The following is a 27,968-nucleotide window of genomic DNA, read 5'->3' as shown; positions in this document are numbered from 1 at the left end:
CCGCCGAGATGCCCGCGCGCGCCGGACGCCTCCTCCCGCCGCGGCCTCGGGCCCTGGCCCCGGCCATGCCGCCGCCGCCGCCGCTGCTGTTGCTGCTGCTGCTGCTGCTGCTGGACGCCGGCGGCGGGCGGGGGGGTGCCCGGGCCCAGGAGCCGGGGGCGGCGGCGGCGGCGGCGGACGGGACCCCCGCGGCCGGAGGTGGGGACGGGCAGGACCCGCACGCCAAGCACCTGTACACGGCCGACATGTTCGCGCACGGCATCCAGAGCGCCGCGCACTTCGTCATGTTCTTCGCGCCCTGGTAACTGGCCGCGCCGCCCGTCTGGGGCTCCGCGGGCGCAGGTCGGGCCGGGGCTGGCGCGGGGGGCGCGGGCTCGCGCTCTGGGGCGCCCGGCGAGGGGCTGGGGGGCCTTCGCGCCTGGGGGCGCCGGGGGCGGCGCGGGCCGGGCGCTCGCCGCTGACGTGGCGCAGGGGCCGGGACCAAGCGAGAGGGGGCGGTCCCCGAGGGCCGAACCGGAAAAGGCCGGCGCTGAGGCTCCTTCGCCCCGTCCCCCGGTCCCGGCACCGGGGGGTCGGGGCAGGGGTCGTTGTCCATCGGGGCCGCTGGGAGCCCGGAACCCGCCCGCCCCGCGTCCCCCAGCCCCGAACCAATGCGCAGGTCGGAGGCAGCGGCCTGCGGCTCGGCCGGTACCCGAAGGCCACGTGCGGCCGCGCGGACACCCGGGGTCCGGGGTGTACACGTGGACTTCCTGTCCCGTGCGCTCGCCGCAGGGCGGACGCGGGCCTGAGGGTTTAATTGAAACTTAGGGACTCCCAGGCTCTGCGTTCGCGAGGTGGGATGGGTTGGTCCGGACATTAGAGGGTTCCCACTCTTCTCCCGGGAATCGGGGTGCCATGCGGAGGCTGGGGGCCTCTCTGCAGCTCCGGGGGCGCAGCGAGCTGTGCTCCAGGTGACAGGAGCTACTGACCCCCGACCCAAGGCTGTCCTTGGGCGCGCGCTCCTCTCCGCTTTCTTTGGGCCTGGCCATCTGGGAAGTTTGAGGTGGGAAAAGGCACAGGGGTTGAACAGACAGCCCCCCACCCCGCCCCCACCATGGTTCCCGGATGGGGGCTTTGCTGTGAGCCTCGGTGCCGACCCCAGAGACTCTTGCCCTGCGAGTCGTCCAAGAGAGCGACTTCCGGCGCTTGACATAAGCAGAGGGACCGAGGGCCTTCTCCCAGGGCCTAGCTGTCCGCTGAGAGGGGTCCTCTGTGGGCGGCGCAGCCAGCCGGTCTATGGCCCAGGCCTCTGCAGGCTTCACTGCAGAATTTGGCATTCTTGCGCAGAGCGAAGAGACTCCTTGAGATAAGGGGAAGGGATGCAAAAAGGGTTAGGAAGAAGATGCCCAAGAAAAGCCGCCTGTTGAGAAAATGTGCCGGCAGAAGTTGGAGGAAACTTTCCCCCCATATTCAGGTTATTACTGCATTTCAGTTCCTTTGGAGTTACATCGACACTTTTGGTTGGGCTCAGACTTGTCATTTACTAACTGTATTTATGGGATAGCTTGTGTTTCAAGAACCAAAGAAGGGGAATTTTTAGAACCCAGTGGTATAGAAATGTAAGGTAATGGTTGTGGATACTTTATTTGTGGAGGGTGTTCTCAGAGTAGCTGTTGGGAGTTAAATATGCTACTTAACTGAAGTCTGCTTCTGTGGAATAAATCTGCCCCTGGGTTTGTTTATTTATTCATTTTTAAAGAAAGACTGACATGTAGATATGGTAGGTCCCCGCAGTGCCAGTGGAGTTTTGGATTTGGAGTCTCTGTAATGCTCCCCATCTGGTCCTGGCCTGAGTGACGGAGAGGACTAGTACATTCCTGTTTCATTGTGTGCGGCTTACAGAGTTTTAGGTGGATGCTCCCAGAAAAAGCAACTTTTAAAGTTTTTGTTTGCTTTCTCATAGTCTGCTAGGAAATATTTACACAGATGTGTGGGTCTCTGTGACAGCATTTAACAGACTTTAAGAGCAGATGGCACCCCACTCCAGTACTCTTGCCTGGAAAATCCCATGGAGAGAGGAGCCTGGTGGGCTGCAGTCCATGGGGTCGCTAACAGTCGGACACGACTGAGCGACTTCACTTTAACTTTTCACTTTCATGCATTGGAGAAGGAAATGGCAACCCACTCCAGTGTTCTTGCCTGGAGAATCCCAGAGACAGGGGAGCCTGGTGGGCTGCCATCTATGGGGTCGCACAGAGTCGGACACGACTGAGGCGACTTAGCAGCAGCAAGAGCAGATTGGAGTTCAGCTAGGGTACACTGGGCTGTCCCTGGTCTCTCTGCATTTCAGTCTCTGGAATGTTGCCTGCCCACGCGGGATTCGGGGGCAGGGGCCAATGGTAGCCTTGACCCTGTGCCTGCGCTCTGAGCCTAGTGGCGGCAGGGCTGTCCTGCGGTAAGTGGTGCGCCAGCGTCAGGTCGTGTATGGCCACTTTTCAGGTCCCATTGAACCTGGTGACAACAAGGTCAAGGTTGGGGCCGCTGCCTCGAAAGGACCAGGTGGCTTTGCTGTGTTACTGACTACAAACTGCCTCAGTGCAGCTGCAGTCTTGAGTTTTTGTGCTGTAGCCCCAAGGGTCCAAAACCAGAGTGCCGACTGTGAGGCACCCGTGGAACCATTGCTAGGAAGTTGCTAAGCACTTGGTACATGTCTCGGGCATCCAGTTGTAGAAAGGAAGATGGTTGTCTTCTTAGCACTTGCACCACATCTACTTAAATCTGACGGTGGTTTTCCCTCACAGTTATCTTCCAGAAAAGGATTCATATTGTATTTGAGTCTGTTATCAAGCAGGATTCTCTTCTCTGGCCTAGAAGGTGTTGCTTAGGGGAAACAGGCTTGCTTAAAGCAAGGTCTTCTAATGTGGCCTTTAGATGCTTCCTGGTGAGATCATCTGTCAGAAAAGAAAAGAGGCAAGGGGATTTAACACTGATTTTATGGAGAAACTGCTTTGAGGATGAACTCAGAAGTGCTGGGTGTTCCGACAGCACTCTAAAAAGCGCTACAGCAAGGAGTTCCGTCGCAGAGATCAGGAATTCACTCACCAGGAGAAGGGGGAGCAGACCATGTCCTCTAACGTTGTGAGAGTGCACCTGGGTCTGAGATCCAGGTTTCATTGTCAGAAGTATGGCCCTGTGAACAGCTGACAGTTAAAGAGAGTAATCAGCCATATGACTCAAAAAGATTTAGTGATGGGGAAGAGACTGATGCTGTCAAGAAATGGGACAAGTAAAAGCAATCATTTTAAGTTAGCATATTGTTTTAAATGATAGATGATTTTAAAATATGTCATTAAATTCTTACAGTGAATATTGTAAGTGTCCATTTGAGCGTGTCACATTTAGAAGTTTTGGGTGGCCACAAGCTTTTTTTTTTTAATCTTCTCACTGGCGAGAATGCAGAACGGATTTCATTCTGAGGCTGGTTTGTATTTGGAGAGAGTGGGTTACATGGTGGAGAAGACCTGACCCTAAAGGGACCATCCCAGCGAGAAGGGCGGAGCTGCCGAGAAGGAGCGAGGGGGTTCTCCGGACCAGAGGGAGCTGCCGAGGAGGAGCGAGGGGGCTCTCCGGACCCCCCAGAGAGGGAAGAGAGGGAACACCGGCCAGCTTGGGAGTCCGGGCTGACTTCCTGGAGGAAGTGACGCCCAAGCCGAACAAGTAGTGATCGGCTGGGTGGGCTTAGGAAGGGTCAGAGGAAGGCGTGCTCACTCCCAGGGCCCGGCCGAGATAGGTCGCTTGCAGGAACCTGGAAATGTGTCCAGCAGGGCCCAGCAGTGAGGGCGGCCCAGGAAGCAAGGCAGGTGGATAGAGGTCAGCTGGGGCCAAGTTGAAAGGCATCGGGCGCCTCGCCTCGCTGACAACGTTGCCGGGACTCTCGGGAGGTTCCGCAGCCGCGGTGGGCTGGTCGGCTGCGTCTCCGCTGCGGTGTGAACAAGGGTAGGATCGGAGCGCCCCGCTACCGTAGGAGATGGCTGGCTGAGGAGCTGGGCTGGGCCCCCTCTGCCCCCGCGCTTAGCACGCTTCTTACCGCCCCCTTGTTGCAGGTGTGGACACTGCCAGCGGCTGCAGCCAACCTGGAACGACCTGGGAGACAAGTATAACAGCATGGAGGATGCCAAGGTGTACGTGGCCAAGGTGGACTGCACGGCCGACTCGGAGGTGTGCTCCGCCCAGGGCGTGCGCGGGTACCCCACGTGAGTGCCGGGCGCGGGTGCCCCACGTGAGTGACGGGTGCGCGCGGGGACCGCACGTGAGTGACGGGCGCGCGTCCTGCACCCTCCAGGTCTTGGTGTTTCGCCAACCACCTCGGGCCAAACGAAGTACAAGTTACGGTTTTGGCAACTTCTTAGTACTGAGAAGGGAGGCGATGCCAGCTTGGAGCCGGCAGGCCCTGTTGTTAGGGAGGGTTTATATGTGCGCTGTGTGTTAGATGCTTTTTTGTACTTTGTTTGGAAAAAGGCTTCAATTAACTGAGTTTTCCTTTTTATAAAATTAAGAACGTGTCTGCCAGACAAAAATGGTATTGTTCTTCCTGAGATCTTGTCACATCTGATGCTCCAGTGAACACCGACTGTCAGGACTTTTTGTCTGAGTTTTTGGCCACTCTGTTAATTTTTTTTCTGTTTTGTAAGATTCGGGGTCTCTGTGGCTGTGCACAGGCTCTCCTCTAGTTGCGATGAGCAGGGGCCGCTCTCTGCTTGTGGGCCCAGGCCTCTCGCTGCGCTGGCTTCTCTCTGCAGGGCACAGGCTCTCCCCGTTCTGGCCTCAGTAGTTGCAGCTCTAGGCTAGAGTCCAGGCTCAGAAGTTGGGGCGCACCCGCTTATCTGCGCCAAGGCATGTAGGAGCCTCCTGGACCGGGAATCGAACTGGTGTTTCTTGCATTACTGCGAGGCAGAGTCTTCACCCCTAGACCATCAGGGGAGCCCCGTCACGCTACCAGTTCTTCAGTCTCTTTTCTAGAGTTACTCCCCACGTGACCAGCACAAGGGCCGTTTTTGTTGGAAAGAAAGTGCAGTCATTCTGACAAGTGAGACTCTCTTTCCTTGGCAGTTAAAGTAGATTTAAGAACGGAAGTTGAAACTGGCTAAATGAACAGAAGAGGGGCTTGATGGAGCTGGCTTAGTCTGCAGGCTGTGGGAGCACCGAGGTGCTGCTCCGCGGGTCTGGAGGCCTATTTCTCTGCGCCCCGCTCAAGGTGACTCGACTTGCCAGCTCTGCATCGCTCTGTTGCCATAGTGGGCTTAGGCCCATCCCTGATTGGCCCTCCTTGGATGGAGTATTCATTCCAGAAACAGACCTCGTGGCCAGAGAGGCGGAATCTTGTCTGAAGACAGCAGCCCCTTCCGGACTCTGCATTCGATGTTGGGGTGAAGGGCACATCTTCACAGAGGGGAAGATGCCGTTTCCAAAAGGCTGGGGGAGGGGTCGGGCACTGCAGGTCCCAACATGTTTGTTCAGACTGATGGATGAAGTCGATCCTGTATGAGACCCGAGCTGATCTTCAAACCCGAGAGGCCACATGGAAAGTGGCCGGCGCTCTGAGCTGGAACCTGGATGCCGTGGTTTGGACCCTGCCTCCACCGTTCACTTCCTGCAAGCTCTGGCCACGGTTCTCAGCCTCGAGTGTGAAGTCGGATGCTGGTACCCCCCCCCCCCCCCCCGCACTGGTGTGTGCCCCCACCAGTCTGAACGTGCCCAATTCATGCTAAGGTTTCCCCCAACATTCGGAGATTTGGCATTTCCACAAAGGGCTCTGGGACTCTTGATCTTTGGTGACTGCTTGCTGATCTGGGCACGGTAACTCAAGTCTGTATCAGATCAGAGCACTAGAGACAGAATTTCCTGCCATACGTATGTGCCTGTTGGTATCATTGTCCTGTGCTTCACTGTGTTGCCTTTAAAGTAAACTCCACTTTAGATGAAGAGCATCCCGGAGAAGCAGCCAGTGCCCTGTGGAGCCAGTTCCCTGTTGAGGGCTTGTGACTTCCAGGGGCAGGAGCTGCAGATGGTTGGTGTCCACTCTTGAACGTCTGGCTGTGTGTGGCCGTGTGCACCGTAAACCAGTGACAGGGCTGAGCAGGCGTGGGTTGGGGTGTCGGAGAGGGAGGGGAGGGTGCTCCTCTCAGCTCTCTGGGAGCACCATCAGTGACTCCACAGATGCTGTTCACAGGTATCAAAACATCCATGTTGGAGCAGGCATCCTGATTTGGTTTTTGGAAGATGTGATCTCTCCAAGAAACCCAGACCCTGCTTTAGAGTTGTTAAAGAGAATTACCAGCTCCCACTGCATGGTTTGGGAAGGAGCCCTGTGACTGTCACAGCCAACACCAGATTCTTTTCACAGAATGCAGGAGGTGGGGGCGTGCTGCATAAAATGTAGGGGCCTTAGGGCCTTTCATAGGTTGACCTATGTGGGCTTCTAGAGGCGTTTTGAGGCCTGGATCAGATGATGCTGAGATGCTGGGTCGGGGTGGGGGGGGTTGGTCAGCACATTAGTGTTTGTGTCATCCCTTCCTGGCACCTTTAATGGGGTTAAAGGATTGGAGAGGGAGGGAGTTTGGGTTCCCAGGTCCCTAAAGAAGGCTGCCTGTGCTCGGGAAGTTGTTTTGAGATCTTCCTGTTGAGCCATTAAAGCATCTTTGTCATCTGGGAAAATGTTAGCAGGGGCAGAGCTGAAGGAGGTCTCTAGGGCTGCCATGCAGAGTGCCCCCAAAAGAACAGAGAGGCAAACTGTCATGGTCCCAGGGGCCAGAAGCCAGAAACCAAGGCTCTGAAAGCCCCTGGAGATCCTCCTTGCCTCTTCCTGGCTCCAGCCATCTTTGACGTTCCTTGACTTGGAGAAGTACCACGCCAGTCCTCCTCCTTAACACAGCCTTCTCCTGTGTGCTGTCTCTCTGTCTAAATTTCCTTTTTTATACAGTCATCAGTCATACTGGCTTAGAAAGAAAGTGAAATTTGCCTAGTTGTGTTCGACTCTTGGCGACCTCATGGACTATACAGCCCATGGAGTTCTCCAGGCCAGAATACTGAGTGGGGAGCCTTTCCCTTCTCCAGGGAGTCTTCCCGACCCAGGGATCGAACCCAGGTCTCCTGCATTGCAGGCGGATTATCAGCTGAGCCACAAGGGAAGCCCAGGAATACTGAGTGGGTAGCCTATCCCTTTTCCAGGGGATCTTCCTGACTCAGGAATCGAACTGGGGTCTGCATTATAGGCAGATTCTTTACCAACTAAGCTGTCAGGGAAACATCATATTGGCTTAGGGCCCACCCTACTGACCACATTTTAACTTGATTGCTTCCATGCAAATCCTGTTTCTAATTCAGGTCACAGTCTGTGGTAGCATGGGTCAGGACTTCCGGCAGATCTCCTGTTAGTCACCCCATAACACCATCCCATCTATGGTGATAGGACATCATCTTGCTGTTTTCCAGAGAGCCCTGTCAGTGGGGATTGTCTCCCCTGCAGTCTCCTTGAGAGAGAGAAAGTTCACCAGGAAAACAAGTGCCCACGGTGGAGGTTCGGCAGCAGCAGAAAGGTTTGGGGCTGTCCTTGGGGCTTGAACCCGATGGCCTGCTCTCCACCACTGCCTGCCTCTCCATCCATGGTGAAAATGAAGTCAGATGCCCCGTCAGGGAAGCTTATCTCTCCCCAGGGTCTGTGAACTTCTCCAGAACTTCTCCAGAATCTCAGACTTGGGCAGCTTAGAAAGGTGTTTAATCCAGCAGCAGAAAGAGATTTTTAAAAATCAGTTTCATTTCAATCAGTGTATACCGAGTGAGGAAAAATGAACAGATGAGGCTCTCCTGCATTTAGCCTTAGCAAAGAAACGAGAGGTGGAAACGAGAGCAATGCCTGGTTCCTTCTGATGCCCTGAGGAGCAACTCATTTCCATCCTGAAGGGCTCTGTTGGAGGGAGACGCCTGGCCGAGAGGGAAGTGTGGAGGACGGGTCGCCCCGGTCCTCCATGGGCGCGGCACACGTCTCCAGAGCATCTCAAGGGGGCAGGCGCCGGTGGTCACAGGTGTGAGGGCAGGTCGAGTCGCTTGAAATGTTAAACTTCATGAAGGAAGGGACACACTGGTCAGGTCTAGTTAGATTGTGGGTTTTGTCATGGTTATAAAAGTGTAAGCTGCCAGGGAAGGGGAGAGATACTCTTGGAGTCACATCGAGGTATCCCCTAGCCCCTCACAGGATCTGAGCTTCTGGGTGAGGTTGGTAAGCCCATTCTCACTTGAATGCCTTCTGCAGCCAGTGTGTTGGTTTTCTTGTTTGGTGTGAAGCTTCAAATTAAGACCTTTGTGGGGTTAGCTATCCAAACACACACTTCTGATTTCTGCATATCTTAACTTCTTATATTCTGATGCTGCACATTGGGCATCTCCTAACAAAATCCACATACATGCCAGGAAGCATTGGGGGGTGTTTAGATGGGTAGGCTTGCCCCCAAATGCGAGTCTGTGTTGCTCTGTTTTCAGTAGCCATGTTTCTCCTTCCGTCCCTGACCCCTTCTATTCTGTCAGTGGAAGAATTATTCGCTCCCCTCCCTTCATCCCTGACGCCTTCTGTTGGGCTCCGTCGGGAGCACATTGTCCCATCACCAGGCAGTGACCCAGCGTTTGGACCTGCTCGTCTCAGGCTCTGATGATGTCTTCTGTTGTTGTTTCGCTCGGCCACGCCTGACTCTTCTTTGCGACCCCATGGACCGTAGCCCACCAGGCTCCTCTGTCCGTGAGGTTTCCCAGGCAAGAATGCTGGAGCGGGTTGCCATTTTCTCCTCCAGGGTATCTTTGTGACCCAGGGATTGAACCTGCGTCTCTTGAATTGGCGCTCGATTTCTTTGCCACTGAGCCAGGTGATGTCCCCGCTCCCCTCCAAAGGCAGAACTCTGTGTTCCATCTGCAGACACCTTTAGAGGTTTGTGTATGTGGAAAATAGAAGAGAGTCCTTTTCTGGGGACAAGTGAACAGGCCGTTATCAACCAAAGACAGGGTTGTGCTTGAAGTTGGAAACCTGAACTTTGATTGTAGCTGGATAGTCACGCCTTGTGAAAATTGAGTAGCTGACAGGAAATAGCCGGGAAATAAGTTCACTGCAGAACAGTGCAGTTTCCACGACAGTTCTAGATTGTTCAAAATGTAGAACATAAAAACAACTGAAGCCGGAAAAGGGCAGCGGATACGAGGCAGGGGAGCCTGGGGAACCCTTGCCCGAGTCCTTGGGTCTGCGGGGCCCAGCCCGACATGTTCACCTTGGTTTTGTGTTTCAAGAATAACATGAGAAACTTTTTAAAGTTGAGGATTAAGTGAATATGCCACCGCCTCGAACACTGCTTTTCTTTTTTTTCCAAGCGATATCAGAGAGGGGCAGGGGTGAGCTGGCTGCAGCCCGCCGACACCCCGTTTTTATGATTGCTTCGCTAAATGAGTTTATTCTTTGCTCGGAGCAATTTGAAGTGCTTTAAAATCCACTCCGTCTAATCCTCTGTTACTCTTTCAGCTTGAAGTTCTTCAAGCCTGGCCAAGAAGCTGTGAAGTACCAGGGTCCCCGGGATTTCCAGGCCCTGGAAAAATGGATGCTGCAGACACTGAGCGAGGAGCCCCCCGTGAGTGCACACATGGCCACCCTCTTTCTTCCTGTGTTTGAGGGGCAGTAAAGAGGCTAGATTAGCTACCATCTTAAAGCAACTTTTTAGAACTCAGTGATATCATAGGTAAAGATTCACTTTGTTGTTGTTGTTGCAATTTTTTAAAATTCTGATAAAATACCCTGTAAAATTTACCCTCTTAACTATTTTCCAGTGTGCAAGTCAGTGGTATTAAATACATTCATAATGTGGTGCAACCATCCACCCACAGAAATTGTCCATTTTCCCAAGTGGAAACCCAGGCTTCCCAGGTGGCTCAGTGGTAAAGAGCCCGCCTGCCAAGCAGGAGACATGGGTTTGATCCCTGGGTTGAGAAAAATCCCCTGGAGGACATGGCAACCCACTCCAGTATTCTTGCCTGGAGAATCCCATGGACAGGAGAGCCTGGTGGGCTACAGTTCATGGGGCTGCAAAAGAGTCGGACAGGACTGAGCAAATGGACAACAACAAGCAGAAACCTTGTTCTTGTTAAACACTAACTCTCCCAGCCCCTGGCACCCGTCACCCTATATTCTGTCTATGAATTTGAGTGCTCTCTAAGTACCTTACTGGGAAAAGATGACGTTTTAGAAAGCTTTTTATTATGGAAATGTTCACACGTGCACAGAAGTAGGGAGAAGAGTCTGGTGAGTGGCGGGCAGGGTGCAGTGGAGATGGTCCTGTGCCTCCACCTCTGGCCCCGGCAGCGCCGACACTGGTCTTCTGACCTTCCCACTCCTTGTTTGGCTGTGGTCAGGGTCGTCGGTAACTGTTTCAGAATGCAGCCCACAGAAGCGCACTCAACTCCTTTTTAACATACCCTCCATTCCCGTCTCACACATCATTCAAATCATGCTGATTCCTCAGCACCAGAGATGGACTTGCGGCCTCCTGGGGGCCAGGCCTCTGCCGGGGCGTCCAGTCCAGCTCAGCCCAACCCCCTGAGCCCAGCTCCCCCCTCCACAACCTCCCGCTCCCCCCACTGCCTTGGGCCGTACCCCCAGTGTGAATCTGCTTTGCTTCTCAGCCCCACGGCCCTAGTGGCGTTGCTGATGACAAAACTTAATACCCTGAACTCTGTGTCTTGATGGCCACTACTCCCTACTCTGAGGATATAATTGTGGAAACTGATTTCTGGGGCCTGTTGTTTTTTAATTGAAGTGTAGTGACTTACAGTGTTGTGTTGCTGAGATGTTTTTTAAAGACATAGTTATGTGTAGCATTCCTGAGAAAAATCCTTAGTCCTCAGTCCTCCAGTGGACGGTAGGCATCTTCATCTTGTCATAAATCGTGACGACCGCGAGCCCTCCACACAGTGTCCCTGCATGTGCGCTGCTTTCTGGTAGTGCCGAGGGCCCGGGCCCGCAGAGGCCGAGCTGGGCCTGGATGGGAGCAGAGAGGTGGCCAGTGTGCCTGCTGCGTGCTTCTGATGAGGCAGGAGAGCGTCCCCTGGCCTGGAGCTCATCTGGGCAGCTGCAGGGGTCTTCTGCTGTCCCCTTCCAGGGTGTCCGTGTGGTCCTTCAGCTCTCCCCTACATTCTGGGTAGAGGTCAGAGCCAATCAGAAACCTAGCTGCTTCCCAAGTACTGCTTTTATCTCACATTTTAAAAAGTCTCGGGGGGTTTGCTCTCTGGGTCAGGAAGATCCCCTGGAGAAGGAAATGGCAACCCACCCCAGTAGTCTTGCCTGGGGAATCCCGTGGACAGAGGAGCCTGGCGGGCTATGGTCCATGGGGTTGCAGAGTCGGACAGGACTGAGCACCACCACCCAGAACTGTGTGCTGAAGACCACTGACATACAGTGTTGAGTAAGTGTTGACCAGAGCTGTGTCTAATTTTAGGTAACAGGGAAACCACAAACCCCTCAGAGTAAATTTGCATCTTTGTCACGACAAGAAAGCAGCAGGTGTAACTTTCACATAGATTTAAACTTAAAGGTGGTTTTTTTTTTTTTGGTTGTTTTTTTGGTGTTCTCTGGAGGGGGGAAGAAGCCAGTTTTAAAGGAGCGTTCATAGTCTCCAAAAACATTTAAAGTAAGTTTTTCACCAAAAAGCCAGTGTTCTGTGATGACTGTATTCAGGAAGCCATCAGCCAGGGTCAGGATGGCAGAAAGCCATCATCTCCCCAGCTGACATCCCTTTCAGGGTGGAGCCCAGAGCACGGGCTGGGGACGGTGCGAGGCTCAGCGTTGCCCACCTCAGGGCCTGTTCTGGGGGCATGGCCACATGGACCCCACCCTGGACCTCAGTCACCCCCCTGCCACATCTTGGCGTCTCAGAGCCATGGGCATCTCAGGTAATTGCTGGAAATGATGATGGGGGGCTTATTACAGAAAAATTCAAGTATTCAGACTTTATATTACAAACCAAAATTTTTCTCCATGTGAATTTTGCTTTATATTTTAAATGAAAGCATTTTAAAAAAACTTCTATGAAAGTGTTGGTCTCTCGGTCGTGTCCAACTTGTTACACCTCCATGGACTGTAGCCTGCCTCTGTCCCTGGAATTCTCCGGGCAAGAATACTGGAGTGGGTTGCCATTTCCTCTCCAGGCGATCTTCCTGACCCAGGGTTTGAACCTGAGTCTCCTGCATTGCAGGCAGATTCTTTGCCTTCTGAACCACCAGGGAAGCCCTTCTGTATTTATACTTAAATAACTTAATGTATACATTTTCCTATTTAAACAGGATAAATTTAGGGTTTTCCCTCATATTATTATGGTAATATATTAAAGTCAAGGAAAATCTGCCATTTCTTAACCTTCTCCAATTTTTATATTTCCGTGTTTCCTTCTGTATTTTTTCCTTAAGTAGAGTCATCATCACATAGATATGGTTCATTTCATTAATGATCTTTATATTTAGTTGAAGATCTTTACAGTGATCATATTTTATCTTCTGGATATGCCAGAATTTTTCTGTCATTTTTTTCTGTCAGCTTTTTTCTGTCATTGGATATTCAGGTTGATAATGTTTCTCTCATCAGAAACACTATCTTTGTGAAGGACTTCTCCCCCTACTTTGGCGTGACTTTTTAGAATATAGATCCAAACGTAACATTGCAAGGCAAGAAATAAAAAAGCCAGACCACTTTTCGAGCTCCTGTTGAGTAGTGCCGAGCTAACAAACGTCTTTATTTTCGGCCGTGCCGGGTCTCCGCTGCTGCGCGGGCTCTCCTCTGGCTGAGGCTGGGGAGTTCGCTCCGGTTCCGGGGCACAGGCTGCTCGCTGCAGGCGGCTCTGGCTGCAGAGCCTGGCTCTGGAGCACACACTCAGTAGTTGTGGCTCCCCGGCTTAGTTGCTCCTGTGCATGTGGGATCTTCCCAGACCAGAGATCAAACCCGTTTCCTGCATTGGCAGGTGGACTCTTAACCCCTGGACCGCCAGGGAAGCCCCAGGTTGCTTTCTTAAGACTCTGAAGCCCACGTTGTCCCCAGTGTGGGGACGGTACCCATTCTGTGATACACTGTGAAGTTCCTGTAATGATCATTTATCTTTACCTGCCATGGAACAAGGACCAAAGACGTGCTCCTTTGGTGCCACAAACGAGCGTTTTACCACTGCAGGCCCTTTGAACATCTTATACACAGCGACATACAGTCTCCTCTTTCACTTTGTTGGAACTCACTGACTGTCCCTTAGCCATCACTTTCTCAGACACCCTTCTCTGTGGGTCCTTAGCACTTGATGCAAACGTAGTGTGAAAGTCAAGCCGGCAGCCAAAAGATTCACGTTGCTCTTGTTCAGTTGCTCAGTCGTGTCCGACTCTCTGTGACCCCATGGACTGCAGCACGCCAGCCTTCCCTGTCCTTCACCAGCTCCCAGAGCTCGCTCAAACTCACGTCCATTGAGTCAGTGATGCCATCCAACCATCTCATCCTGTTGTTCTTTTCTCCTCCTTCCTTCAATCTTTTTCAACATCAGGGTCTTTTCTAATGAGTCAGCTCTTCGCATCAGGTGGCCAAAGTATTGGAGCTTCAGCATCAGTCCTTCCAATGAATATTCAGGACTGATTTCCTTTAGGATTGGCTGGTTGGATCTCCTTGCAGTCCAAGGGACTCTTAAGAGTCTTCTCCAACACCACAGTTCAGAAGCATCAATTCTTCGGTGCTTAGCTTTTTTCATGGTCCTACTCTCACATCCATATACTACTGGAAAAACCATAGTTTTGACTATACAGATTTTTGTCCGCAAAGTAATGTCTGTGCTTTTTAATATGCTCTCTAGGTTTGTCAAAGCTTTGCTTCCAAAGTGCAAGCGTCTTTTAATTTCCTGGCTGCAGTTTTCATTATTCAGTGATTTTGGAGCCCAAGAAAATAAAGTCTGTCACTGTTTCCCCATCTATTTTCTATGAAGTGATGGGACTTGATGCCATGATCTTAGTTTTTTGAATGTTTAGTTTTAAGCCAGCTTTTTCACTCTCCTCTTTTACCTTCATCAAGAGGCTCTGTAGTTCTTCTTTGCTTTCTGCCATAAGGGGGTTGTCATTTGGATATCTGAGGTTATTGATATTTCTCCTGGCAACCTTGATTTCCAGCTTGTACTTCATCCAGCCCAGCATTTCTCCTGGTGTACTCTGCATGTAAGTTAAATAAGCAGGGTGACAATATACAGCCTTGACATACTCCTTTCCCAATTTGGAATGAGTCTGTTGTTCCATGTCCGGTTCTAACTATACAGATTTCTCAGGAGGCTGGTAAGGTGGTCTGGTATTCCCATCTCTTTAAGAAGTTTATTGTGATCTACACAGTCAAAGGTTTAGCATTGTCAACGAAGCGGAAGTAGAAAACTTCAGGCTGCTTTAGTTACAACCCTGCCCAGCTTTGAGCTCTCAGCATTTTGAAAGCTTCAAATGACTGAACTTGGATATTCATTTTAATAGAAATACGAACCCCTAGATAAGAACTGAATAATAGACACCCCCGTGTCTGTAGGACAGTAATGTCTCAGTGATCATCTCTTTTCCTCTGCTTGCTCTGGTTGGAGACCACAGACGTGCTGGCCTAAGAGAAAATGGAGATACCTGGAATGGTGTGGTTTGGGGGTTAGCAGTTAGCTGTCACACTGGGTCTGCTCAAGTGCTGGAGAAGCGCCTTTTTAAAAGCCACTTCTTGTCTCTTCACTGTTCCTGTCCAAAGCTTAGTCCCGTGAATTACATTCTTAAAGGCGCAGCCCACTTTTGCCCTGTGGTTTTTCTCTCTGAGGCCTTTCATCCGTCCAGATCTCCCTCTTGTCACCTGTACTCTTCTGTCAGCTCTTCAGAGCTTCAGCTCCCCCCCCAGACTCTCTTGCCGCTGCCGCGCACACAGGCTGGCTGCGCCTGCCTGCTGTCTGCTCTGTCCCCTGTGTGTCCCTCGGCGCCGCTCGCTGCTGCGCTCTGCCAGCCGACCCAGGTCTCATCTCCAGGAACCCAGCAGGGTGCCGGCTTGAGGCGGCCCATCCTTCAGTTTGCTCTGTTGGATTGGGTTTGAGGGCAGCAAAGGACAGGTTTGTGGGTGGGGGGTGCTGGTTGTCACCTGGCTACCCTGGAGCATCAGTCCGACAGCACTTGCCAAGGGGCCTCTTGCCCCGATTAAGTTGCTTCCTGCCTGGGGCCCCCCTCGACACAGCAGCATCCCCCGGAGGCTGGGGCGGGGTGGGGGGGGGTTGGCGGCAGAAGGTTCCATACAGAAGTCGTGATGGGCTCCATGGTGCCTCGACACACGCCCGCGGTGACTCTTGTTCCGTCTCCCCCATCAGACTCCAGAGCCTGCGGTGGAGCCGCCCCGCACCCCCGAGCTCAAGCAGGGACTGTATGAGCTCTCAGCTGGCAACTTCGAGCTGCACGTGGCTCAAGGTAGGCGTGCGTGCGTGCGTGCATGTTTGCGTGACTAGGGGCGGGGCCGCAACCCTGGGGGCAGGGCGTGCCTGGGGTCCGACCTCCCGGGTGGCCAGGGCTTCTCTTCTCGCAGCTCGAGGGCTCGGAGGCCACTGCATGGGCGGTGTTTGTCCAGGGTTTCTCTCCTGCAGCCCCACCGACTCCTGTGTCTAGCGCTCTTCCTCTCGGAGAGGACACGTCTCCATCTGATGGAGAGGCCAGTTCTGGTGCCAGGCTGAAGCCTCGGGTGTGCGAAGCGCACACGGGACTGGGTGCACTCACCTAATTTGTGCACAGGCTGGACCCGCGCCCTTGGATGATGAGGTGTTTGTTTCTGTTAGTGTTAATCATGTGTTTACTGACCTGAGGCAGAAACAAAGGTTTCTCGTACCTGTTTGAAGCAGAATTTAGTTGGGACCGTTGTAACACATGAATCAGGATAGGTGCTCTTTACCCTTAAGCTACTGTTTCGATACAACATCTTAGTCTCCTGGGACTTCTTGGTGGCTCAGACGGTAAAGCGTCTGTCTGTGTACAATGCAGGAGACCCGGGTTCAATCCCTGGGTTGGGAAGATCTCCTGGAGAAAGCAATGGCACCCCACTCCAGTACTCTTGTCTGGAAAATCCCATGGACGGAGGACCCTGGCGGGCTACAGTCTGTGGGGTCAAGAGTCAGATATGACTGAGCAACTTCACTTTCACTTTCTTAGTCTCCTAAACGTCAGTGGCCGGAGTACAGTTTCAAAGTTAATAATGTGTGTAAGACCTCCCTTTACACGCTCAGAAGCGTCAGCTCAGCAGTGAAGGGCTCGAATGTGAATCCAGCCGCCAGGCTGACCTCCGCTCTCAGATGCTGTCATGGAGAGAGATCCTCCGTGCAACTTGAGGCAGGACCGTTCTGAAAAAGGGCTTAAAATCGTGTCTGGCCTTGTGGGTCCTGCCTGCTGGGAGTGAAAACCCACCCCCTCCAAGGCTGGAATCACTTGTTGTGATGCCTGCAAGCCACGTTCCATTTTTAATTAGAGGTCATTATTGGTACCGATGCTCTGGTAGACGACCTTCAGGGTTTCTGTTCTCCGGGAGTCACTTTGAGGCAGGCTGGGACTCCCTGTAGGACGTGTTACCAGAACCACCCAAAGCGCAGCCCGACCCCCTGAGCGGGTCACCCTCCGAGGGGCCCAGTCCACGGGTCTGCTGGGAAAGTGGTGCCCCACCCGCCCTTACCCGGCTCCTGCACCCGCTGTCTCCACCTCACAGCTCAGGGCAGTGACAGGCCTGTCTGGGGAGACAGGGTTCCAGCCTTACAGACCAGCTACTTTTATATATAGTTTTTGTTTTTCTTTAAAGAACTGAGGTATAGTTGATAGGAAACATTGACTGTCGAAGCAAGTTTCCCCCTAGGTCCCTCCGACCCCTCACTGCTGCACTGACCAGATGCCCCCTGGGCATCGCCCGGCCAGCTCGACTCGGAGCCTGGGCCCCCATCAGGGCTGCTGGTTGCTTCTCTCCCTGCCTGCAGCCTGACGCGGGCTGCTCGCAGCCTGACACCTTTCTTTGCCCTAGGCTGGTCGAGGTAGAAGAGCCGAGGTAAAAGTCTTCAGTGTCTCAGTCATGATGTGGTTTACTTCCTAGCCAAGAGAGTGATACTCAAGTGTTTGGTTTTTTTTAATCTTCTATTTTATCGTGAAATAAAACCCGGATACAGAAAGCAGTGTAGGGGCAGTGAATGGTCGTAAAGCAGTCAGCCCGTAGCCACCGTCCAGCGCACATCCCGGCTCCTCTCCTGCCCGCCTGCTCCCCTCCCCCGAGGAGCCCCGCCTGACCGTGCGGAACCACTGCTCTTTCCTTTCTGGTTCGTCACCCGAGCGTGCCCTCCAGCGCGGTAGTTGAGGCTGGTCTCTCTCCTGTTTTAAGTATTTTGCTCCCCTGAGTCTCCTTCAGTCCGTCTCCTCAGCCTCTCTTTCTCCCTTGCCTTCTGTGTGCCGAGCACACAGACTGTCTGACCTTCACGTTCCCCTCAGTGGGGACTCGTCGTATTTCTAGGCTGTGGAATACAGCCTCCCTGTCCCTGGGCCCTCGTGTCTCTATTCCACGTGAGCTGGCAGTTGGATCTAGGGCCGTTTCCACTGTGTTTGATGTTTCGAGGGGTGTGAGCACGGCTGCATGGCTGGGCAGTCTCTGATGTCAGCAGCCTCTCCCATCACCATGCAGGTCCATAATTCACCAGGGAAGCCGGCCAGAACCACTGCTGAAATGACAGCGTCCCTTCTTCATTTCTTTTCAGCAAGAGGTGACTGGCCTTTGTTTATCACTCCGTTATCCGGAGTGCAGTTCATCTCAGGAAAGACAGGCTATACAAGCGCCCGTTTCTTCCCCTTTATTGCCAGTTTTCCAAATAATGAGTTGGTTCCCTGGTGTCCTTCAGAGGTGACAAATTCCTTTGTAAGGATGGTCATGAACTCAGAGATAGAGACGTCTCTGATGGGGAGTCACTTCCTACCGGCTGAAGGGTTCATCCTGAGCTGAGCTTTGCAGGAAGACGGAGCTGTGACGCGCCTGTTCTGTCTGTGTGGGCAGCTGTGAATCACTCTCTCCCTGTCCCTGCCTTCTCCCCCTGAAGGAGACCACTTCATCAAGTTCTTTGCCCCATGGTGTGGTCACTGCAAAGCTCTGGCTCCAACCTGGGAGCAGCTGGCTCTGGGCCTTGAACATTCCGAAACTGTCAAGATTGGCAAGGTGAGTGCCTCTGTTGAATTGGAAATAGACTGCCTTTGGCTGGATTAATTAGCCGAGTAGCCCATTATTAATTCTGTGTGTATAGTCACAAACTTGATTTATTAATTCCGTTTAGTGTGCCATTTGATAATTCATTTCACCTTCACAGATGGCAACCTGGTTTCGAGAGTGCTGGCTTTTCTACATTCTAGAGATTAAAATTAGGGCTTTGGCTCCTTGGTTGATTTTGAAGCAGTGGCCGGTTCTGGACTGGCAGCCCCAGAGGCCTTTCTGCCAAGACCTGGGATGGAGCCATAGAGAGTGTTCACTGGACACCCTCGGAGACCATCCACCCTGGGTCTCACCCAGGAGCTGGTTCCTAAAGGACCTCGGCTGCATGCAAGACCTACCCGAAGTTAGCTCCACCCACTCACCCTGCTGCCTGGAATCCTTTCCTACTTCACATGGGGAAGCCAGAAGTAGTGCCTAACCACTGGGTTTTCTAGAAATATCTAGGGCAGCTTCTGGATCTTCAAGCACTTATAATCTCATCCGTCCCCCAGCACCCACCAGACACCCCTGCCTGCATTGCTTTTTATCAAAACCTCCTCCTCTGCTTTGCCGGGGACTGATTCGTATACAGACTCAGCGCCATGTGTCCAGTAGTTAATAAGAGGATCTGCCCAGTACAGGGAAGTGCCAAAAGCACAAACCTGGGGTTCAGACAGATGTGGCCAGCCGCCTCAAGCAGTTCTCCACCCGTCTCCCACTCTGCAAAACCAGGACGAGATCTGACTGACGTGGGTGACAGTGAAGCGCTGAGCACAGACCTGGGCTCAGAGCAAACGCCGCAGAAGTTAAGAGTGTCGTTAAAGGAAGTTTCCACTGTTGCCTGTTAAAGACTTAGGCTTTTTTTTTTCAGTTTTGTATTTTTATTATAGTCCAAATACTCCTATTTAGAACTGATGACTTTTCCCCCCTTGATCTGAAAACTCTGTAAGCTTGCACCTGAGAAGACATTTTTCCCATCCAAGTACTAACCTGGCCCTACCCTGCTTAGCTTTCGAGATGAGACGAGATCAGGCGTGTTGAGGGTGGTCTGGCTGCAGACCTGAGAAGACATTTCTCAGCTCACTTTGTGACTGGCGGGGGGTGACTCTGTCCCTAGCAGCAGGCCATCCCCTCTCCAGGCGTCAGGGTAGGGTCCCTTCTTCCACCTGTTAACTTGCTCAGGGTAAACGATCGCTTCCTAAAAGCTGGCATTTTTAAGCGAGTGAAAATAAATCACGTCTCTGAAGTTCATCTTGTTCCCCTGCCCCCTCCACTCGGGCAGCTGAGCAGCGCTTGGGAAAGGTCTCTCCAGAATCTGCAGACACTGCAGAGCTACCCTTGGGGGACTTGAGTAGTTTTCTTTCTGAAAAAAAGTGCTGAGTGTCCGACAGACAGCTGGTCCGGAAGGCCCTCGGAGAAACTGAGTGGGCGTGCGGTCTCTCTCTCCAGGTGGACTGCACGCAGCACTATGAACTCTGCTCAGGAAACCAGGTCCGAGGTTATCCTACGCTCCTCTGGTTCCGAGACGGCAAAAAGGTATGTCTTCAGGTCTCCGTGTGGAGACAGGAGGTGTGTCTTTGCCCCAGCTGAGCTGTCGAGTGGGTTAACTGGGCACAGCAACCCGCTCCAGTGTCCTAGCCTGGAGAATTCCCGTGGATAGGGGAGCCTGGTGGGCTGCAGTCCGTGCGACCGCAAGGAGTCGGACACGACTGAGTGACTGAGCTCAGCACAGCTGCCAGCACAGGCGGTTTGGGCTCTGGCTTAAAGGGACACGCGTCACGGGACGAGGGGCTCGTGGTCCCCTGGTGAGATCTGGCGGTTGAGAGGCACCATCAGGTGTTGACGCATGGCGTTGCAGGCTCGGGTTTTCTTTAGAACACGCTGGATCCACTCTGCTGCTCTGGCCCCGACCTCTGAGGGGGGTCAGTGTCTGCCCCATCCCTGCCCAGTGGACCATGCCCAGACCTGGAGACCCTCGGTTCCCCTGAAGGCAGGCCCTGTCAAGCTCTCTGCCCAGAGCAGAGCTCGGGTTGATCATTTATGCTTTGCCTTGACATTTGAGCAGCAGACACCACTGGCCGGGACCCCCAGAGGGAGCCACCTGAAGGCAGGGGTCCCAGGCAGGCAGCGGGAGGGCCCACAGGGCTGACGTGTCCCTGTGCTCCGACAGGTGGACCAGTACAAGGGCAAGCGGGACCTGGACTCGCTGAGGGAGTACGTGGAGGCGCAGCTGCAGAGCGCAGGGCATGCCGCCCCGGAGCCCGCCCAGCCCTCGGAGGCCCCAGTGCTGGCCGCCGAGCCCGCAGCTGACCAGGTGGGTGCCCGCCCGGGACAGCGTGGGACGGCCCGCGGTCCACGTTTCAACACAACCTCATCGCCTGCTTTTACGTGCTCGTAGGGGTTTCTCTCTAAAAAAATCTTTGAAGCAGGTGTGAGACAGGGTTCTGAAAGCATGTGTCCACGTTTCTGGAGTGTTCTTCCCTTGGGTTCAGTCATTGCTGCTCTTGTCAGTGAACAGCTGAGGGGCGAGTGGGTATTTGCTGGAGGGGCTAGCCCGACAGGCGGGGATCAGCCGGCCGTGTTCAGGACAGCCCGTGGCGGCCAGCGGGCAGACAGGGCGAGGAGGACAAGGGCACCGTGTGGAGCGGAGAGGAGGCGGCCACTGCGCTGGGGAAGGCCTTGTCGGCCCGCCAAGGGTCTTAGGTCTGTAGGGAGCCTGTGGCGGGCTTAGAGCAGAAGGGGACGTGAAGAAAGCTGCCCGGCCGCAGCCCGGGTGCAAGAGACAGGAAAGGGTTGTGTTGAGATGGGCGGCGTTGGGCCCCCGCAGCTGAGGCGAGTCCAGCTCCACCAGCCCATCGGGGTGGATGGCGGGGAGCCTGGCCACGGACGCTGGGTGGGCGCTGGGGCGTCCAGGGGATGGTGCACTGAGCTCAGGGAGGAGGAGGGGAGCGGTTTTCAGGGCTGGGTAGGGGGTGTGGACGCGGCAACAGGTCAGTGTGTGCGTCTGAAGCCGCAGCTGGATGTCTGTTTCCTGAGATGAGTCGGGTCCCATATCTGCAGCTTTGCGTAGAAGCTGAAGCCGGGGGTGGGAATGAGGCTACTCGGGGAATCAGAATTGTTTGCTCAGCTAGGAACCTTAAGGTGTGGTTGTCAGTTTAGTTCCTAAGTGGAATCCTTGTGTTGCTGATTCAGTCCACATGGCCCGTGGGGTTCTTCCCCAGGACGGGGCGCCCTCCCTGCCCCCCAGTGACCCTCCAGCCTCAGTGTTCACAGGGCAGTTGTGACTGGTTGGAGCCACCACGCCCCAAGGCCAGGCATCCGTGCTTGAAAAAGCCAGCGGCCGCCTACCCGCTCCGCCCCACGTGGGGCTATGGTGGGCCTCCCCTGCCCTCAGCGGGAACCTCAGCGCCTGGGGACTGCATGGATGTTGGTTAAACGCTGACGTTTTGGTTTAAGAAGTAAACAAATGATTTGGTAGTTATGGACCCCATGTCGGGGAGTGTGTGTTGCAGCGGTTGTAAAGGTCATCCCAGATCCAGCCTAATTACATACCGTGATGCTTTCATCAAGCCCAGACCGTTTCTATTTATACTCACCTTTCCACCATTAAGTGGATCTTTCGGGGAGTGTGGTCACCTCTCCGGACAGAAAGGTGGCAGGTCCGGACGGCCTCCCAGGCGCTGGCACCGGGACTCGGCGCCGGACTCGAGGGGGCGGCCGGGGCACCGCAGTCACGTGACGCAGCGCGTGCCCTTGCCCCACGTGAGGATGGGACGTCCACTTTTGGAGGAGTGGATACAATTCTGTAAAGAACCATCCTGACGGAAGCGCTTTAGAGCAGACTGCCTCGCTGCCTCTTTGCCCTGAATTCTCCGGAGTTGAGACTGAACAGTTTTCACATTAACTTTGAATATTAAGACGGAAAGTAGCCTGTTTATGTGTAAAACACATCAGTGCCTATGCTCCTCTAGGGTCCTTAGAGAAGAAAATCTCTTCCTGCGAATCCACAGATGAGAGCGATAGAATCAGCGAGAAAAGCAACGTGTGTGCAGACTTCAGGGAGGCCAGGTGGTTTGGACTTGGGTCAGTGTTTGGGGCTCCAGGCCCACACGGTGCAGACCCGGGCGTGGCCCGCCCACCCGCACGGCATCTCCTGGGCTCTGGACCGTGGGACCTGTGATGGGTTGCTGATGTTTCGTGAAAAGTGAGTTGTGTGTGTGTGTGTGGCCTTGGAGCACGCAGTGCAGCATTTTAAAGGCGTCTGACCGGTGGTTCCGGGATCCCGGAACCTGGCCCACACTTGGATCTGCAGTGTTTGAGTCGTGGCTTTTCCCTCCCCTAAGGGCACCGTGTTGGCGCTGACAGAAAGGAACTTCGATGACGCCGTCGCAGAAGGCGTAACCTTCATCAAGTTTTACGCTCCATGGTAAGTGGCTGTTGGATCAGAAGCTGCTCTGTCGTCATGCCCTCAAGGCACATCCTGACTCCTCGCTCGCACGCTGAGCCTCCAGACTCGGTGTTGGGCGCATGCCACACTCACACAGAGTCGTGCTTTCGGGGAGAAGGACGTGTTACTGCTCGGCTCCCACACTCAGGTAGGCGGAAGTTTGGTGGAGGAGGAGGTTCAAGCTCAGTCTGCCTTGGAGAAAACATTGAACCAGAAGACTGTCACCACAGCCAGCGTCACGTGGAAGCTCTGTGGGATCTGGGTGCTCTTCCACACAGATGGCCCTTTCGGTTCAGCACCGTGAACTTCCTGACACAGCTTTGCCCCTCTGTCTCGGGATGTTAGAGGGGAACTGACTGGAGCTCGGGTTGCCGCTGGAGCCGTGCGGCGTGTCAGTCAGCTGCGCTGCCCGTCCCGTGGCCTTTGGGGACCGGAGCAGAGGTGGGGGCTGCTCCAGACCAAGGCACCAGAAGTGGCGGGAATGCAGCGGGTTCGGGCTGTGCCTTGCACCTGTAACCTGAAAGCCCCTTAGAGCTCTGGAACCCAGTTTCCTTAGCTGTGAAATGGGAGAGCTTTGTCTTGAAACAGCCCATTTGGAAAAATGTGGAGGAGAATATAGGATCCTGTTTCTAAACACAAACAAGTAAGGTCGCCACGGGTCACTTCTGGTCCTTGGTTTGTTTCATTCCAAGTGCTCATGAGTAACAGCTACAAAGCTAAGGAGCTTGACTTGGAGTTGTCCCGTTCTTCTTAAAGAGTAGAAACACGAGGAAATAATGCCTTTAAACCTGTTAGGTGTTTTCAGTGTTTTTGGCAACCTAAAGCTGTGTGGACCAAGTGTGAGGGGGGAGCAGCTCGTAGAGGGGAAGGTGGGCTGGAACGAGGCTCAGTGCCTCAAGGAAGTTTCGAATTGTCTTAAACATCTGAGACCATAAGAAATCTACCCTGCTTTTGGCGTTCAAATGATTTTTTAAAAAGGGTCTCATTTCCTGCTCATGGTACACTTATAAACGAGGGAGCCCGCAGTTTACCACAGAGAAGGTTTCCCAGGTCAGTATCGTTCTCAGACCGTGTTGCGTCTGTCCAGTTATCTGAACATCTCAGGTTTGGATTCGGGGATGGGGGCGGGAGAGGAGGAAGGCTGACGTTTATAAACTCAGACCCAGGAGGCCGTCTGGGCAGTGGTGTGTGGGTGAGCGGACCCAGTGCCTCAGCGGCACCGTCATGTTCTGTCCCCAGGTGCGGGCACTGCAAGGACCTGGCCCCGACCTGGGAGGACCTCTCCAAGAAGGAATTCCCCGGCTTGTTAGAGGTCACCATCGCCGAGGTGGACTGCACTGCCGAACGGAACCTCTGCAGCAAGTACTCGGTGGGTCCGCGTGGCCGGAGCCTCCTGGGCACAGAATAGGGGGTGGGGGGGTTCCCAGGGGGGACTGTGATGAGGTGGTGTGGCCTCATCCAAGGTCACTCACGCTGCCCTCCTCTCAACAAAGTGTTCGTGTCCTTATGAGAGTCTTGAGGTTTTTTCCTTTCTCATTTGAAAAGCAAAAAGGGCTGCTCTCCCCAAAGAAAGGCTTTCCTCTGTGAGTGCACATGATTCTGTGGTGCTGGGTGGGGGGTGAAGCTTCCCCACCTGGCGGGAGGCTGGCGGTAGCCGAGACTCAGAGCTGGCGGGCAGGACCCCGCCTGCAGGACCATTCTCGTTGGCCGAACAGCTGGCGCGCCGCCTTCCCCGTAAACACCTGAGGAGCTTGCTTTTCAGACAGGAGGCGGCGCTGCATACCGGGAGTGTTTGGCCCTGCGCCCCCCGCTGGGGGCTGCGCAGCAGGCTGGGCGCGTGGCGTGGCTTCATGCGGCTGTTGCCTGCTCTCCGAGCTGTTAGCACCGTTGAATAGCCTAGAACACTTGCAATTTCTGCTTTTGAACCTGCGTTGTTTTCTTAAAACATTTCTGAGGCCTCTGGAGTTCATTAGAAGAGATAATAGCACAAACGTCATCTGCTAACTAGAAGACGGTGTGTCTGTTTTCAAGAGAAAAGAGGTGAGCCGTAGCGGACAGGTGTGTGTCCGTGAGGCTCTCGCTTCTCAGCGTGGCCTCGGGGCACCTGCACGTCACCCGGGAGCTTGTAGGGAGTGCAGCCTCTCAGGCCCCGCCAGCCGCACCAGCTCCCCAGGGCTGGTGTGAAAGTCCGAGACGCCACTTCAGGGTGAAGTGCCTCGTCAGCGCTAATCTTAAAAGTGTTTCGTTTGGGTTTGAAAATGAAAGAGAGCCCCAAGGCTCTGCTTTCTGCAGCCTCGGGTAGTGTGCTGAGGGTCTGTGCGCTCTGAAAATCTGGCTGCAGGCTTCCTTGGGCTCAACCCAAGGATCTTTTCTGATTTTACTCTCTGCATGAACTGGGCTGTTTTTTAAGCTTTTCTTTTATTTTTTAAGGTACGAGGCTATCCCACACTGCTGCTTTTCCGTGGAGGAGAAAAGGTCGGCGAGCACAGTGGGAGCCGCGACCTGGATTCCTTGCACCGCTTCGTCCTGCGTCAGGCAAAGGACGAGCTGTGAGCCCGGCGGGGCGCCGTCCCCCGGCCGCTCCCCGCTTCCCCGCAGCGGTGACTCAGAGATCCGAATGTACTAAACTCGTGCCGTCTTCTCCGTGTGTGTTTTTAAACCAACACACCCTACAGATTCTTAAGTTTCTCTAAGTAAATGTGTAACTCACGATCCATTTGCAAATTAAATATTTTCGGTGGCAACCTACCATCCATTCCCCCCTTTAACCTGCTCTTGGTGAAATCGAAATGGTTTGAGACTTAAAATAGTCGAGGAAAACCCAACTGCCAGACTACTTTTGGCTCCCGAGTGATTCTGGTGACAGCATCATCCAAAGCGTTGTTTTCAAAGGGCCCACGAGTCCTAGCAAGGCGGCCTTGCCGTGTGGCCCGGTTGAGTTGCTTTGATCACATGACTTGTTCATACGTGGCTGGTCCATAGCTCGGAGCAGATTTCACACACAAATCCCCGATGCCTGTGGAAGAGCCACTTTTCCAGCCCCTCTTGGACCCCTGTCTCTGCGGGTGCCTCTCGCGGAGGGTGGCGCCCGCCGCGTGCCTGAGCAAGGTGGTGCCGCTGCCATAGCCTTGTGTGGGCGTCGACACTTGACCGACTGCTTGTTGCTGTTCAAGGAATACTTCTGTCTCTCCTGCCAGATTTCACTGGGGAGTGTGAAGCCAGAGTCCTGTGAACGTCAGGCTTTGATGTCTCTCGTGGAAACTGTGGACGTAGGAAGTGCCACATGGCTCGCCGTGACCCTTCTAAGAACTCCTAGGAAGGCTCTGAATGTCTCTGCCTCCCAGGAGGGGGCAGGAGGACTGCAGGAACTCTCCCAGGTCGGGTGTCAGGGACCGGGGACACCCCGCGGCCCCGCAGCAGAGCCCAGACTGGAAGCAGCAGCAGGTGGCGGCACACGCCCTGTTTGGTCTGCCTCCGGGAGGCCGCCCGTCTCCTGTGTGCAGAGGGGATCGACTCGGCCTCCAGACCAAGGCAGGCAGGGTTGCAGTCGGCCACATCCCTGGTGTCCTGATTCACGCCATCCTGGGTTATGAAGCCTTTATACCGACGCCCTTGGAAATCAGCTGCCGTAGGCCTAGGCTCCCTCAAGGTCTCTAACCTGTACGTCCTTCAGCATCAGTCAGTCCTCGTGGTAACACCCTTCGCCCCACCGCCCTTGCTCAGGCGACGTGGCCGCTTAGAAACGAGACCCCGTCCACTGTCTGCGGCAGACGAAACAGCAGGATCCCGGCCAGCCTCTGCCTTAAAGGAGATCTTTATTAATCATGTATGGTTCACAGATGTTCTTTAAAAAAAACCCCAACTTTCGAGAGAAGCACAATCCTCATGAGTGGCTTCAGCTTTGCATTGAGTCTTGTTTTAAAAGAAAATCAAAGTGGTACAATCTGTTTATGATACTTTCTAAATAAACTTTTTTTAAAAAAAAGTCTGGTCTTTCCTTAAATGTTACAACAAAACATAAAATAGACAATAAATTATAGTTTCTATTTACAAAAAAGCTGTAAGTGCAGACAGAGATCATAAATGTATTATTTAATCAGTCTAGTATGAAATTGGTTTCCTAGTACATGATCGTGAAAAAGATCCTGAAAACATTCTCATCTGTGATCCAAGTCTCGTTTTCGACAGGAGAAAACTGTGATTTCGGTTCCCAACCCACACGCCTGTCCTAACCCCTCCCGCAGTCTGGATGACTTAGGAAATCCTCAGCCCGTCGCCTCTACTGGTCTAAACCCTTGACGCAGGACGCTGTCCCGTCCAAGAACCGCGTTACCGACACAGGAGAGAGGTGGCGGTCCTAATGTAAGCGAGCTTTTCAGAGAGCCGTCCCCCACGGGAAGGGGTGCAGACAGTCGCTCAGTTACACGATGGCTTTAAAAAGGCTTCTCTTCTGTGGAGCCCCCAAGAGGGGTCACTCTCTCTGCTTTTGGTCCTAGCACAGAAAACAGCAAATGCCGGGGCGAGGAGGGGGGTAAAGGATGTAGTGGAACCAAAATAAGTGTATCTTCTCACACCAGCAAAATGCCCTCACTTGACGGCAAGACAGACAAAAGGCACTCACAGGCCGCCCCGCTGAGACCCAGGTTCCCGGGGCAAGGTCGGAGCAGCTGTATCCGGCCCTCCCGCGGTCGGCAAACTCTGCCTTTGAGAAACTACTGAACCCGCTGATATTTGAGCGAAAGACAACTTTTACTTCAAGATTATTTCCCCTATTTACTCTAAAACCACAAGGAGCTTGGATCTAAAGCAGTAACTGATTTTGGTGGGTTTGGGGAGGGTGCAGAGGGGAACCCTTCCAAGTTACATTTCTGCAGTCCCCAGACGCTCAAGGGCCGCTTCCTAGAGCCCGATGGCTACTCACAACGCTCACAGTGTGAGCAAGGGGCGGACAGGGTCCCTTCAGGTCTGCGTCGGGGTCTCCTCCCGCGTCCCGGGGCCCCTATGGGCTTCTTAAGGCAGACGTGATCCAGGAGTCCAGGCAGGGTGTGCACAGCGTCCCCAGCCACTCACCCCGAGTCAGTGGCAACCACACGCTCGTACGACCATGTTCCTGTACTTCTTCAGGATGACGTTGGAGTTGTCGTCGAAGTAGAGCACCGAGATGGCGTTCAGTTTCGTGGGCGCGCAGCACGGTTTGGGGACGTACTCGGGGTTCATGAGGTGAACCTGTTGCAGAGACGG

General features: G+C 53.9%; 2 protein-coding genes across 2 annotated transcripts in view; one reads left to right on the top strand and one right to left on the bottom strand.

Annotated features, from left to right (window-relative positions):
• The first annotated feature begins 8 nt into the window (after positions 1 to 8).
• Positions 9 to 26,706, top strand: TXNDC5 (thioredoxin domain containing 5). Its single transcript, XM_052648568.1, has 10 exons — positions 9 to 301; positions 4,083 to 4,232; positions 9,536 to 9,641; positions 15,396 to 15,492; positions 18,135 to 18,250; positions 19,730 to 19,816; positions 20,451 to 20,594; positions 22,624 to 22,706; positions 23,967 to 24,096; positions 25,158 to 26,706. The coding sequence occupies exons 1-10, from the start codon at positions 9 to 11 to the stop codon at positions 25,278 to 25,280; spliced, it is 1,329 nt and encodes a 442-aa protein (XP_052504528.1). The 3' UTR covers positions 25,281 to 26,706.
• The window catches only part of BMP6 (bone morphogenetic protein 6), a 144,784-nt gene continuing 143,500 nt past the window's right edge, over positions 26,685 to 27,968 (bottom strand). Inside the window, exon 7 of the mRNA XM_052648567.1 lies at positions 26,685 to 27,953. Within this exon, the coding sequence (XP_052504527.1) occupies positions 27,804 to 27,953 (150 nt within the window). The 3' untranslated portion in view covers positions 26,685 to 27,803. The remainder of the gene's footprint in view (positions 27,954 to 27,968) is intronic.

Source organism: Budorcas taxicolor, chromosome 11 (genome assembly GCF_023091745.1).
Source record: "Budorcas taxicolor isolate Tak-1 chromosome 11, Takin1.1, whole genome shotgun sequence".
Lineage (NCBI taxonomy): Eukaryota > Metazoa > Chordata > Mammalia > Artiodactyla > Bovidae > Budorcas > Budorcas taxicolor.
Note: the sequence above shows the minus strand (reverse complement) of the source record. Positions and strands in the feature narration are given on the sequence as shown.

Bases quoted from the DNA above. Each gene is read 5' to 3' on its own strand.
- TXNDC5 (XM_052648568.1), top strand. From the start codon at position 9: ATGCCCGCGCGCGCCGGACGCCTCCTCCCGCCGCGGCCTCGGGCCCTG. The intron at 9,642-15,395 runs GTGAGTGCACAC...CTCCCCCATCAG, and splicing joins CACTGAGCGAGGAGCCCCCC to ACTCCAGAGCCTGCGGTGGA. The intron at 20,595-22,623 runs GTGGGTGCCCGC...CCCTCCCCTAAG, and splicing joins CCGAGCCCGCAGCTGACCAG to GGCACCGTGTTGGCGCTGAC.